The sequence below is a fragment of the Argentina anserina genome, chromosome 5 (genome assembly GCF_933775445.1).
Source record: "Argentina anserina chromosome 5, drPotAnse1.1, whole genome shotgun sequence".
Classification (NCBI taxonomy): domain Eukaryota; kingdom Viridiplantae; phylum Streptophyta; class Magnoliopsida; order Rosales; family Rosaceae; genus Argentina; species Argentina anserina.
The window spans coordinates 25473321-25490417 of NC_065876.1; the positions used below are offsets into that span (position 1 = coordinate 25473321).

Sequence of the window (17097 nt, forward strand, 5' to 3'; positions counted from 1 at the left end):
TACTACTATCCAACCCTTGGAGCGCTCCAATGTTTTAGCATGATTATTCCCAAACTTGCATAATGTAGTTAAATATGGTTTTCTCTGGATGTCCATAACTTACCCTCAATGTTTTTATGAAAATGTATTTTATATCCCTACCTGCTTTTCAACCCTCATGGGCAGGTTGGCCCTTATTGGGTAAGAGAGGACAATGCTCACCTCTACTTTAGTTCCCTTGTATGTTCGATTATGATTTCTAGAGCTAGGCGAGTCCCGTTTGAGAGTTGGCATTCACTTGAGCTTTTGTGTCTTCTCTTCTATGTTATCTTCAATGTTTTCGATAAGGTTTCTTCGAGGTCGTCCCTTTAGTATTTTGCCACTTGTACTTTGTTTTGGGTTGTCAAACATGTTTAGTATTGGGCCAATGGAATTAAAGCAACTTTCCACATTCTTATTGTTTAAATTTATATATGTTCGCGGAATTGTAAAGAATTCTTCTTTTATTTTGTGAACATATCAAACTTGTCAAAAAATTTTGTTCATAGATTAATGTTAGTGAGTGGGAAGACATAACTTAATCGCTATATACTGTTTGCATTCCTTTATGGGATATGTACATTTCAATTTAACTCACAATCAAAACGCCCTTACCACTTGTAGATGGCGGTCGAAAAATAGAAACCATCACGCCGAAATCGGACTTGAGGGAAAGAAGGGATGACATGCCCAAATCATATCCAACAGTACAAGCTGTTTTATGCCCTCTTTTGTATCGAAGTTTGATCATCATCGACTTGTCTCTTCCTTTTCAAGACTCTGGTCGTCCTCCTCATCTTGGGCACATGAAAAGCCAACAAATCGGACCTAATCGTCTCCAAAACCCTGGGACGGGTCCTTTTCTTGGAACCCCTGAATTTCTTGTTGGGTACACTAACTTATCTTGTCACTTTGTTACCATCAGTCATCCTTTTAGAAAAAAAAATTATCATCAATTCTTCATTTTTCTTCCTTCCTCCTTCAATCAAAATTTATGAGTACGAACCATGACTCTTACTCCGCCCAATCTTCTACTTCATCCCCAAACCATCATGGCGCTGCCACTATTCTCACACCCAACTAGACATATCCAACTGTCAATGATAGAAAAGTAAATGATAGGAAGAATATTGAAAAAAATTAAATTATTATTGAGTTTTGAATTGCAATGTGGGCAAGTTGGGTTTGAGAATATAAACATTGAGTCTTTGTGGGAAATTTTCAAGTTGGCTAGTGAAAATGTTAAAGACTTCAAGGTTTCAAGCATACTCAATCATGGGAGGTCATTTCCTATACTTCATGCAGCTTAAAGGGTTAGTACTGATCACTTTGATTACTGTTCATTTTTACGTTTCTGCTACTGCGTCGATACCTTTTAGGCTGCTGCAAAGTGCGGCACTCCAACCTAGTGGCCTCAATGCTTGTTAGGAGGAAACTGTTTAGAGCTTTTCACATTGGATAGTGAAGATTGAGAACATAATATCAGGCTCAAAAACATTTATCCAATAAGTCTACTTCAAAATATGTAAATTGACAAAAAAAAATATAATAATGTTGAATAACATTTCTCCATAGTATACTTCCAAACATGTAAAAGACTCGTTAAATAGGCTAAGCACAAGAAAAGAGTAAACTTAAAAAATAACACATGAGATATAAGATATATTTATTTATTTCTTTTTTAAGAGAGAGAGAGAGAGAGGCTTAAAGTGGTTATTTTCTATTAAGAATTACACCGACCAAAATGAAATATTATTATAAGATCCTAAATTTTGGCAGAATCGTCCGGTTTATATTTATTTCTCTATAAAATCAAAACAATGCATTTAGAGGACTGAAAAATTGAAAATATCATCAAAATATCGGTGATATTTTCGTTTTTTTTCACATAAGGATATATCTTCTCCTTACCAATTTGATTTCGAACGAAATTATGTAAATTTCTCGAAATATCACGATATTATGAGAAATTTGACAATTGACCATACGGAGAGGACGCCACGTGGCACCATCCCCTCCCCACACCTAAATTCCCACCAAAATCAAACTTGCAAGTGAGGGGAATTCAAACCCTGCTCTGCAAGTAGAAGGCTAGAAGCCTTAGCCAACCCAACTAAGCATGAACATTGTTATATATCTAATTTTTATAGTGTATATAGACTTCTACCAAACTACAAGTATTCCCATACGGAAAATATAATGTTCATGCGTTATTCATTACACAGATACTATCCATTTCTTTTATTCTTTCTTAGTTCTTACTTCTAGGTTCTTTCATATACCTCCTATATTGTAATGAATTTTGTGATGCAAATTACTACAATGTTATCAACTAATAGTTTTTTTTGTCAATTCACTGTAGACTAATAGTTATACAAAATATTCTTATGAAATATATTAATTCAAAATTTTCATGTTTTTTAATTTCCATCAATTTTCTCAATTCTTTTCTAAAATCGATATTTTCTCGAAATTTACATTGAAATTTACATTTTTTAAACTTTCGATATTTCCACGATCATCAAAATTTTAGTCCTTGACTAAAATATCCTTCTCTGGTTTTTTTTTGGGTGATTGATGGCTAACATATCGTACATAAGCAGCATGTGGATTCGGAACCTGAGTAAACTAGAGTTCTTCACTCACTTCGAATTGGGGTCTAAAATCAAGATGTGTAGACACGCAAGTCTCCCAATTAGGTATAAGGAGAACCAACGGTCTAGACTCCTAACGAATTTCATTCCCAGCTCCATTTGATAAGCACCTATTGAATCACACTCCTTATAAAATATTGGATCTTTAAATCAGTCAATCAGATTACAACACAATAAGCCTAGAGAGCCCATCACCACGCTGGCACTTTATGTTCCTATCTATCTGACATACACTATTTGTTTTACAGTAAACATGGCGAAATTAAAAAGAGTAAAAATTAAGAGATTTTATTGGGACCTCCATATTTGTTTACATACATGACCTCTCGCTATTTTTTTTAATTAGTGAATTACACCCACATATATATATCTTCTAACATAATGTAATGACTATCAAGAGCAGTTATAACAATTATAATACAAAAAATATATATTATTTTCGAAAGACTTTCAGTTCATTATAGTAGATTCCACAATTTATTATTATTTTTATATTTCAATTTTATTATTGGGAATAATTAAATGTATAAAATGAGTCACCTAAAGCATGAGAGGAAAAATTGAGGTCCGAGTATCGACTTTCTTGAAGTCTTGAACCTCGGTGAGACCTTGATTGTGGTAGTCGCATCACTCTCGCGTGTGGCAAGTCCTTTACACCATATGGTGTGGTGCTGCTCGTAGACGAGTGCCGCCCCCTCAATTTGAATATCAGTACTAATGAAGCAAACAACCCTTATGGAACTATCGAACTCATTTTTCTTTTTTCTACCCTTCTTGATTTGAAACTTCCAAAGATAATAAAATAAAGGGAGGGATAAAACAATAAGATAAGATAAGTTGATTAGCAGATTAAATATCATTTGCATGTATGACTCCCCCTCCTCTTTATGTCTCTAAAAACTACTCACTCGCTCTTTACTGTTCTCATTAACTGTGAATGAGAATAAGCCGAAGAAGGAGTTATAAGCTTTGGATTGAAATTGAAGCACACGGTTATTAACTGGTTCGGTATCCTTATTATATTTACATTTTCATGTCATCGATTATGTATTTCATTGGGTTTTCATATGAGGAAAGAATATAAATTTTTTATTTTTTTGCAAGCAATTTCTTCATATCAATTTAATTTTGTATTAATTTTTAATTTATTTGTTGTTGGTGGTGCTCTAAGATTTGAGTTTCACTTTGAATCATAGACTTTTTGCGTACATCCCAATTTCTAAAATAATTAGGTAAGATTTTTATCAAAACACACTCGAGATAAACATGTAAAATATAGAAAGAGAGAGAGGGAGAGGGCATATAAGGAAAATAGATGAACAAAGCGCAAGAGCGGACCTATCAAAAGGCTAGCATATATAAAAGAGTTTTTTTCACCAACAGTCCCTCAATTTTGGTGTACCTACCAATGTGATACCTCAACTCTTAATCGTACCAATGTGATACCCAGACTCTAGTATTGCTATCATTGAAGTACTTCCGTCAGTTTTTTTCAACTTCTCCGTCATCTTGGTGACGTGGCAAGTACGTGAGGCCCACAAAGAGGGTTAAAAGATAAAATTAACCCCATCTGAGAGGAGCAATGTTTTTCCCGCCCTTTACCTTGAGAAAGACACCCAATAATTCCAATTTTGGCGCCAATTTTCCCTCCCTACTCCTTAATTTGTGTCTCTTATCTAAACTAAAGAACTACCGCCAACCAGTCGACTACAATCTGATAAAACCTAGATCAATCTCATTTTCTATTTTTACCCTATCACTTGTTAAATTAACAGAATAAATATAGAAATTTATATGGAACATCTTATTTCCACAATCTTATAAGAATATAGAAACACATAACTTAACGAAATTCAAATACATGTTTAAGTACCATTAGTTGCCACATTTTATGTTGATCTGCCATGATTTTTGCTTGTAAGAACTAATGGTACTTATTATATTTACATTTTCATGTCATCGATTATGTATTTCATTGGGTTTTCATATGAGGAAAGAATATAATTTTTTTATTTTTTTGCAAGCAGTTTCTTCATATTAATTCAATTTTGTATTAATTTTTAGTTTGTTTGTTGTTGGTGGTGCTCTAAGATTTGAGTTTCACTTTGAATCATAGACTTTTTGAACTGTACTATATATCTAGATTTGCGTACATGATCCCAATTTCTAAAATAATTAGGTAAGATTTTTATCAAAACACACTCGAGATAAACATGTAAACTATAGAAAGAGAGAGAGGGCATATAAGCAAAATATATGAACAAAGCGCAAGAGCGGACCTATCAAAAGGCTAGCATATATAAAACGAATTTTCATTTCTCTCGCTTTCAGTTTCACTCACGCTCGCTCTTTCTCATACGAATCCCATCCGAAACAACAGCAACCCGATCCGATGGATCCGAACCCGTCAAGATTTCCGATCCTCGCCTACGTCATGGACCGTTTGCCCTCCTTGGGATCCAAATCCCCCACCGCAACGACCGCCGTCATCTCCGACCTCAACTCCATCCACGTCGGCGACCCAGCCTCCGCTCAAAGCGAGATCGCTGCCCAGATGCCCCACCTCTCCGACCCCAAAGTCATCGCAGCCATGAGAACCGCCGTGGCCGACGTTTCTCAGGCTCGATCCATCCTCACCGCGCTCGGCGACCGACCCGATCACGAGTCCGTTGACTCCGCCAAGGCCAAGCTCGCCTCCATCGACGCCGCCGGCGCCGACTCGGCGGCGACGGAGTCGCGCGAATCGGCGGAGAGCGAAGAGGCCTGCATGGCGATCCTCCAGCTGGAGGAGATGCACACCGCCTACGAGAAGCTTCTCAAGGACGCCGAGGAGAGGCTCGTCCGGATTTACCGGTCGGCGGAAGTCGGAAATGTTGAGAAGGAGGGTGATGACGTCCGCGACCAAGTTGATGAGGAGGTCGTCCGGATTCTGCAGCAGACTTCGGCCGGGACTGAGGTGGACCGGGTCGACCTCTCGGATAGAGGCCTGCGTTCGTTGCCGGAGGACTTTGGCCGGATCAGTGGATTGATTCAGCTTGATCTTTCCAACAATGAACTGCAGGTTTGATTTCGTTTCTCAATGTATGAATTATTTGGTTGGTTTAGTTGTTATGATCATAAATTAGATTGAAGCTTTCGATTGCAAAACAGGTCATTCCTGAAACAATAGGTGGATTGGAGAAGCTCGAGGTGCTGAACTTGTCTACCAATCTCTTGGAGTCGCTGCCGGACACGATTGGGCTGCTGCAAAATTTGAAGCTGCTGACTGTGTCCGGCAACAAGCTGACTGCTCTTCCTGACTCTATCTGCCACTGCAGGTAAATCACACAACTCTAAAGCTTGTATTTTAGTGTGTTTGTAATTATAACAATACGGTAATGAGCTATAAATGGAAAATTCTCAACTAGATGAAGTATAATAGATGGAGCGGGATCGGTAGAATGACTAGTTGTTTTATATCTTTGAAAATCATGATTACAATATGGTAATGAGCTGTAGATTGAAAATGGGACTATAAGTAAATGAAATGGAATGGATCAGCAGAATGACTAGTTGTTTTATATATATGAACATGTTAGGTCATTGGTGGAGTTGGATGTGAGTTTCAACCAGCTCGTGTACTTGCCAACCAACATTGGTTATGAGTTAATTAATCTACAGAAGCTTTCGGTTCAATTGAACAAACTCCGCTCCTTTCCTACCTCTGTTTGTGAGTTGAGAGCTTTGCTGTCTTTGGATGCTCACTTCAATGAGCTACGCGGTCTTCCACAAGCTTTTGGCCGATTGACTAGTCTACAAAATCTCAACCTTGCCGATAATTTTACTGATCTCACTGAGCTGCCGGATACTTTTGGTGATCTAATTAGTCTCAAGGAACTTGATCTCAGCAACAATCAGTTTCATGCTCTTCCAGATACATTTGGCCGCCTTAAAAATCTGACTAAACTGAACTTGGACGGAAACCCTCTTGTGCTTCCTCCTCCTGACGTAGTTCGACAAGGTGTTGAAGCAATCAGGGTCTTTATGAGCAAGAGGTGGTCAGAATTACTGGCGGAAGAAGAAAAGAAGAGTACAGTTCAAGTACAAGAGCAAGAAGAAGCAGGATGGTTGACACGAAGCACTTCCTGGTTGAAGGATTATGTTTCAGGTGTTTCTGAATATCTATCTCCAAGAGCTCCTGATGACCCTATTCTTAATCAGCAGCTATGATTTCAAGGAACATGACACCTGAAGACCCCAAGGATTATGCAATGGTTGGTAATTTCTGCTGATCTTTCTTTCTGATTTTGAATCTTGCCTGTAACTTTGGGGAGAAAAATTTATCATATTTGGTTGTAGTATGAGTTCCTCTGGTTTATGGTAATTTTAAAGTCATGCATGGTCACATGATGGACTCACATCTGGGACTAGGCTAGAAATTGAAGTATATGATGGATCTATGTAGTTCATCTTTTTGTCATGTATTTAGTTTTGTGCTTTTATGTCAAATGTTTTGATAATTTTTTTTTAGTCTAATGTTGATCTTTATGAGTCCATTCCTTGTTGTAACTCGGTTTGTTTCATTTTGCACTCTTACCCCCATGTACATTTCTGGGCTTAACTTGTTATTCCTGATATCAGGGGTTTGATATGAATGGTAAATAGAGAGAAATGTTGAGTTGAATAATATAGCTAAAAACCTTTAATAAAGTATCAAATCAACAGATCTTACGATTGAATGTTCCAGCAATCGAGACTAATTTTACTAGGCACGTTGTGCAGGTGGAGATTCCGGATTTTTTTTTGTTCCTGAGCGCTATTGGAACTCCAATATAGTTCATGATAAATTGATAATGCTGCTGGTACTACTGGAAGTCCAAGCTCTGGGCACATAGACACTTTCGGAATCATCTTTGGGAGCTCGGGTCAGCTCAATGTTGCATTCTGATATGCAACATAAATAAATTTTGCATCTTAGTTTTTTTTCTCCCAGTTGCTGGGTAGTGTCGGTCTTCCTTCAGTTCTCCTGCACTTTTTCTGTGTTAAAACACTAACTTATGTGAAGCTAACGGTGGATATACACGTTGGTTTGTCTGCTGAAGTAACAAAGTACTGCATGATATGGCATGGTAGTGTTCATAAGTCGTTAGCAGACCAGAAGAATCCAAAAGCCTATCCGGTCCCTTCGACACTTAATATTCACACGTTACATAGGATGGAATAATAAGGTGTCGAATTCCAGAGCTCCTCGACCAAGAAACAGAAGGAACCGAAAATAGCTGAATACGCTTGTTGAAAAATGAATTCTACAGAAAATGAGTGCTTGCGGGAGATCTAGCTATGAAAGGAATTGGATGCTCCTTCGTAAGGTAAGGGCGCAAAAGCAAGCCTTCTAGTGTGGTGGCCTCTCCGCCAAGCTCTCTATTTCAATCTCACACTTTCACTCTTTTCACTCTTTTCACAACCCTTGTTTCACCATAAGTGATACTCTTCACCACGCTCTCTACTTCATCCAGGCTCTCTTTTCCCCTCTCCCTATATCCCTTGTTGTCCTACAGTTGATGGAAGCTTTGAGTTAGGTATGTTGTTGGCTGATAAAAATTGAGCGGGGAATTTGGGTTTCATCACATAACCGATCAATTAAAGTAGTATTGCGTCCTCTGCAAGTTGGAAGGTTCAGATTCTCTAATGTTTATAATGTACTTGAAGTTGACATCGTGCGCGTCAAGAAATAGTCACTAATCATTGTTGATTAACAAAGCCGATCAAGGATTGTTCATTAAGCAAGTCGATCAAGAAACAAAGACTTGCCGGACCAAATTGGGAGTAAGACTTTTTACTTGGAAAATTGCATTGATATTAGTTTTTGTTGCAATACTATCTATATCAATGGAATTTTTTCCAAGGAAAAAGTCTTGCAGTGCTTGATACTTTAGCAAATCTTGGTCTTCTCTTCTTTCTGTTCCTAGTGGGTCTGGAGTTAGATCCCAAGTCCTTCCACAACACCGGAAAGAAAGCTCTCGGAATAACTCGTCGGAATTACTTTACCTTTTGTAGGAATTAATTGGTTCATCGTTTGCCCTAAAAGGAACTCTATATATCTAAAGGTGTAGATGGAACCCCATTTTCTTGTCTACATGGTCTATAACCGCCTTCCCTGTTTTGCCCAAGTCTGTTTTTCTCTTAATCTCGTTTAATGGTATCTGAAGAGGAAGAGAAAACGCAGAATTACTAGGAAGAGTGATATGCATGCATCCCTCTGGAAGTCTCAATTAGTCTCTGGACTATATATAGGACTCCGGAAGCATTACTAGAATGCAGTAGTTCTTACTAATTGGAACGGTGTAATTGACACGTATCACGTATGGTTATTGTGAAATTAATTTTCAAGTCATACAATCGAAGAAACACAACCAAAACTCTTCGCCAAGTTCTCTATTTTCAATCTCACACTCTTTCACTCTCTTTCCACAAACCTTGTATGTATCACACAAGTGATACTCTCCACCAAACTCTATTTTCCTCTCTCCTCAAATCCCTTGTTGTCCTACAGTTGATTGAAGCTTTGAGTTAGGTATGTTAGTTAATAAAAAATTAAAAATTGAGAGGGGAATTTGGGTTTCACTTAATCTAGTCAATTGATCAAGTAGTAGTGCGTCCTCCGCAAGTTAGAAGTTTCAGAGTTTCTAATATTTATAATGTACCTGATTGAAGTTGATACCGTGCGCGTCAAGAATCAGTCACTAATCATTGTTGATTAACAAAGCCAATCAAGGAATTTTTAGTAAGCAAGTCAGTCAAGACACATAACCTAATTAACAAAGGCTTGCCGGACCAAATGGGTTTGACCTATTGGGAACCTTTGAAGTATCGATCTTCATCTTATATAAAGGAGTACCTCTCAGAAAACTTGAAAATCACAGAATTTTTTCAGTTTCTCAACTCGATAAGTTTCATACCAAAGTAATTAAGGCACGCAGAAGGAGCTAGGTAGAGATATAATATGGGGGCAATGGTGATGACAAAAAAATTGAAGGATATTGTTCTTGTGGCCCTATTAGGGCTGTTTGCAGGCGCTATTTTCAGCTATTGTTTTCATGGGATTCAACTGAATATGGAGGAAAAGTTCAATAGAAGTCATTTGGCAAAAAGCATGGGTAAATTAATTCTATACTGTTCTTTCTATTCCATTTTCTGATCGTGATTGTATGCTGCTCGTTTTACATACACAATTTCACAACCCAAGTGTTTTTTGGCATAGTCACCTCCAAACAACAATGAAAATGAATCTAATAATAGCAAACTCTTCATCAATGCTTCTCTGAAGCAATTTTCTACTTCATCCAAATACAACAAAAGAACTCTTTCACCTGATTATCTCAAGTCTAGAGGCACTTAACTATATGATCGAGCAGATGAATTTATTTCCACATCAGCTGCGCATTGACAATTTTGTGTAATTTGATTATGCAGTTGAATTACAAGGCAATGTGACGAGGAGCATGCAAGATGGCATGATCACTTTGGTAATTAAGTTCCTCCATTTCTTTATCTCAAGGTGTCTGCAATTCCGGTATTCGTCGCTGCTCCAGACACCATCTTTTGAAACGTCAATGCTATTTTGGGTGGCACTTACTCGATCAGTTTCTTCCATGTTCGGCTCCTCTTTGTAATAAGATTATAGATCAGAAAGTTTGGTGACCACAATGTATGACCCTCAATTTCTATCAAACCGTAGGGTTTCTTTTTTCTGCCTTTCCAGTTTATACGTTGCAAATTAAGGGAGCATGCACCTTAAGCCTAACATTCTATATTATAGCAAATGCAACAATCATGAGTTGGGTACTTTGAGTCTTTGACTACTTCCTATGTCTCACATTAGTCGCCACTCGTTAACATTATTCAACTAGAAAAGGAAAACCCATTTCCACTATAACAACTGGAAGGTAGCTTGGAGACAAAACTGGACTGTGTCGAATCTCTAGTCAAATAGCCATTGAGACTTGATCAGATCGAAGTTAAGGTATATGAATATATCATGTACGTATACTACCAGCACGTACAAGTGTACAACCAATTCAGTACCTTTTTTCTGGACTCAAATTACATTGTGGGAGACAAAAATCACAGTATAAAAGTACGTAGTACAACGGAGTAAAGATAATCAGTCCAAATTGGATTGAGTCTCGAGACTATATGAACTGCGTACCTTGACCAAAAACGACTTGACAGATTCTACCAGGCAATTGCATTATTCCCCAGTGTGACTGATTCTAGGATATCGGTAACGTTCTATGACTTCTATCTGCGTGAGAAAGAGTAGAAGAGCATAGATACGTTATCCGAGTAGTGTGCGTGAAGCTATATGTCTCATGTATGGTATGATACTATGACATAACCCGCACAGTACGTAGTGAGTTCAACAATGTTAAAGGTGAAAGAGCTAGTAGACTGCCATGCATCCTTGTTATTAATTAAGATTTAAGCAAGATGGAAGCTGCTTGGCCACAAATCCTAGCCTGTCTAAAGAGCCCCAATTATATATAAGAGGCTTTTAATCTCAACAACTAAACTATGGAGACAACCTTTGACCTAGCTCTAGTTCAAGAATTATACACAACCAAGCAACTCCCACACAGGTGAAAATCGTACGTATCTTATCACCATGTATTGATGGCCATCCCCTTCGCTCTTACAAATCTGATGATGCTCCCTGAATTCATTTCTTTCTCTCTGTCAAACTTACATCGGTTATTCAGTTATGTATACACTTATATTACTCATATCCTATGTATGTTCGTGCAATCATGCAGAGATGAGAAATAATGATTAACGTACTGAGAAGATAATTGCGTACTCGTGAGAGTTCGCGTTCTCTAGCAACGCACAACAACTGCCATGAGATTTCGCTGCGTTTGATCTCTTATAGCCTGTCGTATCGTATGGATATTCATATTAGTCATATTACTATTCGAACAGTTGTTATTTTGCATCTGGAACACTTCCTTCCGTAGATAAACTATTAGGGTTCGGTATCGGTTTGACTCGATTGACCGAGTTGTGCTTCCTCCGCAAGAAATAGGTTTCAGATTTTCTTATGTTTATAATCAACTCGAATTTGACCGTGCACCTCAAGAATTAATCACTAAACATTGCTGATTAGCAACCCCAAATAAGAATGTTTTATTGGCGCCCACATATATTTGAAGACTGTTGACTACAGTTACATAATTATACACTTTGATTGAAAAAAATTTGGCCTTGGGCCAAACCATACTCGGGCTTGACCAAAGAAGCTTCCCACAACTGGTGAATCAAAAGGTGCCTCGGAAGCTTGGTACTAAGTACTAACATCCTAGCTACTTCCTAGTTCCTATATAAATCAAGGAGTACCTCTTAGCTGATTACAATCAAACTTAATTGGCAGATCTTATTGCATTATCATTTGCTTAACTCAAGAGAAGCTCCATAAAAAAGTAAGGCACAGATAGAAATACAAGAAGCTGGCTAGTGATCGATAAGATGGTGCGAATTGTGTCGAAATTAATCATAATGATAAACAAGCAGGATATTTATCTTCAGGCCCTATTAGGGTTGTTTGTAGGTGCTATTTTCAGCTCGTGTTTTCATGGGTTTCAACTTAATCTGGAGGAACAACTCAACAGAAGCCTTATCACACAAAGAATGGGTGAGTAGCTCTACATCATCCTTGCTATTGCAATATTTGCATGTTGTTTACATGTTTTGTACAACCCAAATGCACCTGATAGGCTGATATGTATTTTCATCTTCATCTTTATCTAATTCTTAGAACCTCTATTATGCAGTTGAATTACAAGGCAATGTTGCAAGAAGCATGCAAGATGGCTTGATCACTTTGGTAATTAAATTCCTCCAGTTATTCATCTCAAGGTGCCAACAGTACCGATATTTTACCCCTCTGGGAACACCATCTTTCGAAAAGTCAAGTTATTTTGGGTAGCACTCACTCGTTCATGTCCGATTCCTCTTTGTAAGATTAAAAAAAAAAATCTGTAATTACATATCAATTGCAATCCAAAGCTGGCAACACTATAGCAAACACCATGGTTTTCCCTCTCTCGTACACTTAATTGCAGATGAAGGGAACAATCATGAATTAACAAACCCATATCAACTAGAAACAATTACACGATTGCAAGTCTCAGAGGTATTACGAGAAATAGCTATTGTAAACTGTAAAGTCGACAAAACCGGGCAAGGACTAAGAAATTCTCACTATATTACCAGTATCATGAATAACTACCTACTGTTAAGATCATTACAGTGTAAACCCACCTAGGGTAAAGGAAAAATGAAATAAAATCACGTATAAAGTAGACAAAGCACTAATAATCAGTGCACTTTATTGCCATCCAGCCACTCGAGAATAGGAAGTACCTTGACCAAAAACAACTTGAAGTTTTCATCAGCAATTGTATTCCCATATATTGACAATTGTGTCAAGCTCACGCTTTTAAATGTTAGGAATGCGTCCCAATAGCTTGCCACATTGACACATTCATTCATAATTTTGTCGTTTTTCCAACTAGTTTCTTCTGTGTGGGAAAGAGGAGACGTGCATAGGTACCTTGTCTTGTCAATAGTATGTGAACCTATCTCATTGCATGATATATCCAGCACTTGTAGTGACTTCAACATTCTCAAAGGCGCAAGAGCAGTAAAACTACCGAGCTTGTTGTTACTCAGATTTAGGCAAGATAGAAGCTGCATGGCTTCCAACCCTGTCCAAAGACCCAAAAATAAGATCCTTTTTACTTTCGACCCGGCTTTAGTTCAAGAATTAGAGACCACTTTGCAATTTATAGCTTCAGTACTTCAAATAAGGTCAAATAAAAAAAACCACCACCCTCCCACATACAAAATAAATTAAGAAATAGAAGACAGAGACAAGAGCTTTGAATATAAGCAGGATTACTCAAACTGATTAATCACTAAGTAGCAACTGGCTAGTTTTGTCTATTTTAAAAATTCTGTAGTTCAGCTTGTTTCAAATATCAAGTTTGTTATCATACATATGCTCTCTAATATTTTTTCTGCACTGTCAAGTGCCTAAAGTATAAGGTTTCAAAAAGTATTGCAATATGAGTTTTACATGAACTAAATGTTGGACCAGTAGCTATAACCAGACAACCGGTATAAATCAAAGTGAGTCCAGGAAAACACAGGCAGTTTGGATACAAATATGTGAAGGATGTCACACTGACATACAAGATTCATAAAGTATGAGCAAGAACCATACCTTCAATTGATCGAAGTTCATTGTGGCTGAGGTCTAGCATTTGGACCCACAATAATTTCTCAATGGATCCCATCCGCGTCAGGGATAACTTATTTAGACGTAGACACAGGTAATTGCCTATGCTTGAAGAAGCCAGAGTTTCATGGCTAAAGCAGTATTTCAGCAGAGACTCCTTACTAGAAGTTACCTGCAATATTCACCAGAACATAAAAACCAATGACACTTCACAAACTGTAAAAATAGTGACTGAAAGTACACTAAGCTCTCTACTAGATAATGTTCATAGGATCATGATTGCAACAGTAATGTAAAATAGAGAAAGAAAAAGGATTGGACGAGCACTACCTATGTGCCCAATAGAATACTTATGTCCCTCCCAAGCATTTCAAATTAAATTATATAAATAAAAACATCGCATTTGACCATTGTACCAGAAGCCCACTTAAAAAAAAGAAAAAGAAAAAAAAGATGGAGTTTCACAAATGTAAAACAATAAATGTTCAATATGCAGGCAGCAGCAGCAGCAGCAGCAGCATTATGAACATATTACCATAATTCTATTGCAGAAAATTGTTTGATTATAAACGTTAGTCAGTTTAACGCCATACATATGTTTTGACATGCAGCCCCTGATACTGACATAGAAACATTAATACACATCAAGATGACATGTAGCACCACCATCAACAATTAAGTTCAATGCAGAAACGATGAAGGGCCAGGCTCCTCTCCTGACAAAAAGATAATTACCTGCCGCAAGCAAAGTAAGCTGAGCTCATCATTGTAATACTGACCATGTGTAGGGTCCAACTTTAGTAGATCAGCATAAAGCTCCAGAACTTCTTCAAAATTGACCATTTTGTTTCCACATTGAGACTGAATCACATCTTGAGCTGTTAATAATCTTGCCAATGTAAGTTTTCCAATTTTACTGCAAGGAGAAAGAGGAGTACGTAGTAAGAGACGAAAAACTAAGAAAATGGAAACTTCAAAATTCTAATCTGTGCATGAAATGAATCGGACTTACCAGCTTGTCTCTGACAACAATTCTCGGAAAGTAGCAATTTCATTAGCAATAGTCTCTGCATGCCAATTTGAAGTAGTTGGCTCATCAACATTATAAATTAGATTATCAATAGAGAGTGACTTGTGTGGCTCCTCAGATCGTGTTTGGTACAAGGAGAAGCTTTCATCTCTCCACGAAATTTGATCCCTGACCTGCTTTTCAGACGGTTCACTGTCAACAGGGCACCGATACACTTTGAAGGCCAACCGTGTATGATGGCTATAGTCAAAACCACTTGTAGAAATGATGCCTCGAGACAGTCTGATACTAACTTCCAGCGAACAAGCATCTTCAGACAGGGAGTTTGCTTCTGGAAATTGAATATGTGTAACCCAAACTTGGGAAAACTGGGAGCTGATTTGTGAAAGTGGTTTCCAGTCAAGATCCTCTTTGCAAAACAAAGATTCAATAATTACCGTAGACGAACTGACACCTTTGACAGGCTGATTAAAATATAGAACAAGTGGAAATGTTCCCGAATTAGAATGGAATATTTCAAATGGTGATGCTGAACAGTCATTGGAGCGCCTAATTCTTGACAACATGACATTAGACCCATTAGCAGGCCAAGATGAAACAAGTGAAGGAGCATCCAATTTCACTGTCTGATCAAGAAGCCAACGATAGTGAAACCAACCACTTTGATCATCTGGGTCTGTAAAAATAGCTTGTTGTACAAGCCCATACTCATCATTCAGAACCTTCTCCTTCGGATAAAAGCCTTCAGCTTCTTTCTTCAGCAAACTGGACAGGAGAACACTGCAAGTTCCACAATATACTCAATCGTTGACAAAACATAATTTGATTCATACGGAGGCATTAGAAGATAAACCATAGACACTGAGCTTTCTGGATTCATAAACTGTTTGTAACACAATCACAAAGGAGTCACCAAAGCAACAAATGCAAGAATGGTGTACACCAATCTAATATTTTGGTGTATAATTCACTCTTAAGCAACCATAACTACATTTCCACAATGACTTGGCACTAAGAACACTAACTAGTTCAACATAGTTAGGTAGTTCATTATGACTCGGCACTGTATTCAGTAGTAGTGGTTCATCACTTGGCTCATAATATGAATAAAAGACACAAATCAGTAACATAATTTAGTCACATTGCACCCAAAATTAGAAGCAAACGCCGCCATACCTCCGATTATGCCAGGCCGAGTAATTGCTGAAATTGTTCTCTATCATCTCAGTCGTATAATCCAACTCTTCCTTCTCCATTCTGTTCAACAATGCAGCCACAAATCTAGGAAAAAAATAAAATAAAAAACCGAAATCAGCACAACTAAAACTAAGGCAATCAATCCACCACTAAAATCCGAAACATTTCGACAAAAACAACAACACAAACTCTTCACCTCCTGTAGTTCCAAGCATGGAAATTCCTCGAATCCGCCATCTGAAACTTCTTGAGAAGCTTCAATTCATAGTCCAAAGAACAATGCCCCTTGCTCAGCACCCATTTCCGATGATGCCAAGCTCCATACGACTTGTAGTTCTGCTTCAACGCATCCACTACCTACACCACACCAAAATCATCAACATCTTCAAATTTCAAATCCTCAATTCCACTAAATCTCATCTCAAATTCGAAAATTCACAATCAAAAAACCAGTTCCCCTTACCACTTGTAGTTCCGCGTCGAGAATAGACTTGATCGCGCCGGGATCGGAATCCGTCGCGGCGAGGAGGTTGTGCTGGACGGCGAGCTTCCGGTAATTCCAGGCGGTGTAGCACTCGGGGTTCTTCTCGAGGAGCTTGGCGCTTACATCGAGAGCTTCCTTGGTGTAAATCTTGCTGTGGTGGTTCGATAGGAGCTGAGTCTGAAGAGCGCGGAGGTCTCTGGCTTTGGCCGCTAGAGCTTCTTCTTCTTCCGGCTTCGGAGCTCGCCGTGGAAGTCCGTGCATTTTCGATATCGGCGATTCAAAATTTAACTGATCGTCTTTTTCTCTCTCTGTTTCTTCAGTCAAAACATAGTCTCATTTTTGGGCTCTCAATTATTTATAGCACCAATTATCACTGGTTTTGGTCAGAGATTGACATTTCTACCCCAATATTATATTTCCTCTTGTACTAGTGACTCGT

General features: G+C 38.1%; 2 protein-coding genes across 3 annotated transcripts; one reads left to right on the plus strand and one right to left on the minus strand.

The window, feature by feature from the left end:
• Positions 1 to 4996: 4996 nt before the first annotated feature.
• On the plus strand, positions 4997 to 7957 carry LOC126796401 (plant intracellular Ras-group-related LRR protein 9-like). 2 transcript variants are annotated; one of them, XM_050523228.1, is made up of 4 exons: positions 4997 to 5733; positions 5823 to 5989; positions 6251 to 6925; positions 7434 to 7957. In XM_050523228.1, the coding sequence occupies exons 1-3, from the start codon at positions 5065 to 5067 to the stop codon at positions 6879 to 6881; spliced, it is 1467 nt and encodes a 488-aa protein (XP_050379185.1). In that variant the 5' UTR covers positions 4997 to 5064; the 3' UTR covers positions 6882 to 6925; positions 7434 to 7957. The 2 variants fall into 2 exon arrangements, with proteins under 2 accessions (XP_050379185.1, XP_050379186.1); XM_050523229.1 differs by lacking the exon at positions 7434 to 7957 and having other exon boundaries at positions 6251 to 7207.
• Positions 7958 to 12890: 4933 nt separating this feature from the next.
• Positions 12891 to 16963, minus strand: LOC126794236 (geranylgeranyl transferase type-2 subunit alpha 1). Its single transcript, XM_050520902.1, has 7 exons — positions 16638 to 16963; positions 16371 to 16531; positions 16154 to 16258; positions 14960 to 15757; positions 14683 to 14863; positions 13933 to 14119; positions 12891 to 13414 (listed from the first exon to the last, which is right to left on the minus strand). The coding sequence occupies exons 1-7, from the start codon at positions 16917 to 16919 to the stop codon at positions 13026 to 13028; spliced, it is 2103 nt and encodes a 700-aa protein (XP_050376859.1). The 5' UTR covers positions 16920 to 16963; the 3' UTR covers positions 12891 to 13025.
• Between the last annotated feature and the right edge of the window lie 134 nt (positions 16964 to 17097).

What these genes read in the sequence shown, in the direction of transcription:
- LOC126796401 (XM_050523228.1), top strand. Translation starts at nt 5,065, where the DNA reads ATGGATCCGAACCCGTCAAGATTTCCGATCCTCGCCTACGTCATGGAC. An exon ending in TTTCCAACAATGAACTGCAG is followed by an intron (nt 5,734 to 5,822) that starts GTTTGATTTCGT and finishes ATTGCAAAACAG; the next exon opens with GTCATTCCTGAAACAATAGG. An exon ending in GACTCTATCTGCCACTGCAG is followed by an intron (nt 5,990 to 6,250) that starts GTAAATCACACA and finishes TGAACATGTTAG; the next exon opens with GTCATTGGTGGAGTTGGATG.
- LOC126794236 (XM_050520902.1), bottom strand. Translation starts at nt 16,919, where the DNA reads ATGCACGGACTTCCACGGCGAGCTCCGAAGCCGGAAGAAGAAGAAGCT. An exon ending in TCGGCCTGGCATAATCGGAG is followed by an intron (nt 15,758 to 16,153) that starts GTATGGCGGCGT and finishes TGGAACTTGCAG; the next exon opens with TGTTCTCCTGTCCAGTTTGC. An exon ending in TGAACTTCGATCAATTGAAG is followed by an intron (nt 13,415 to 13,932) that starts GTATGGTTCTTG and finishes GTCTTTGGACAG; the next exon opens with GGTTGGAAGCCATGCAGCTT.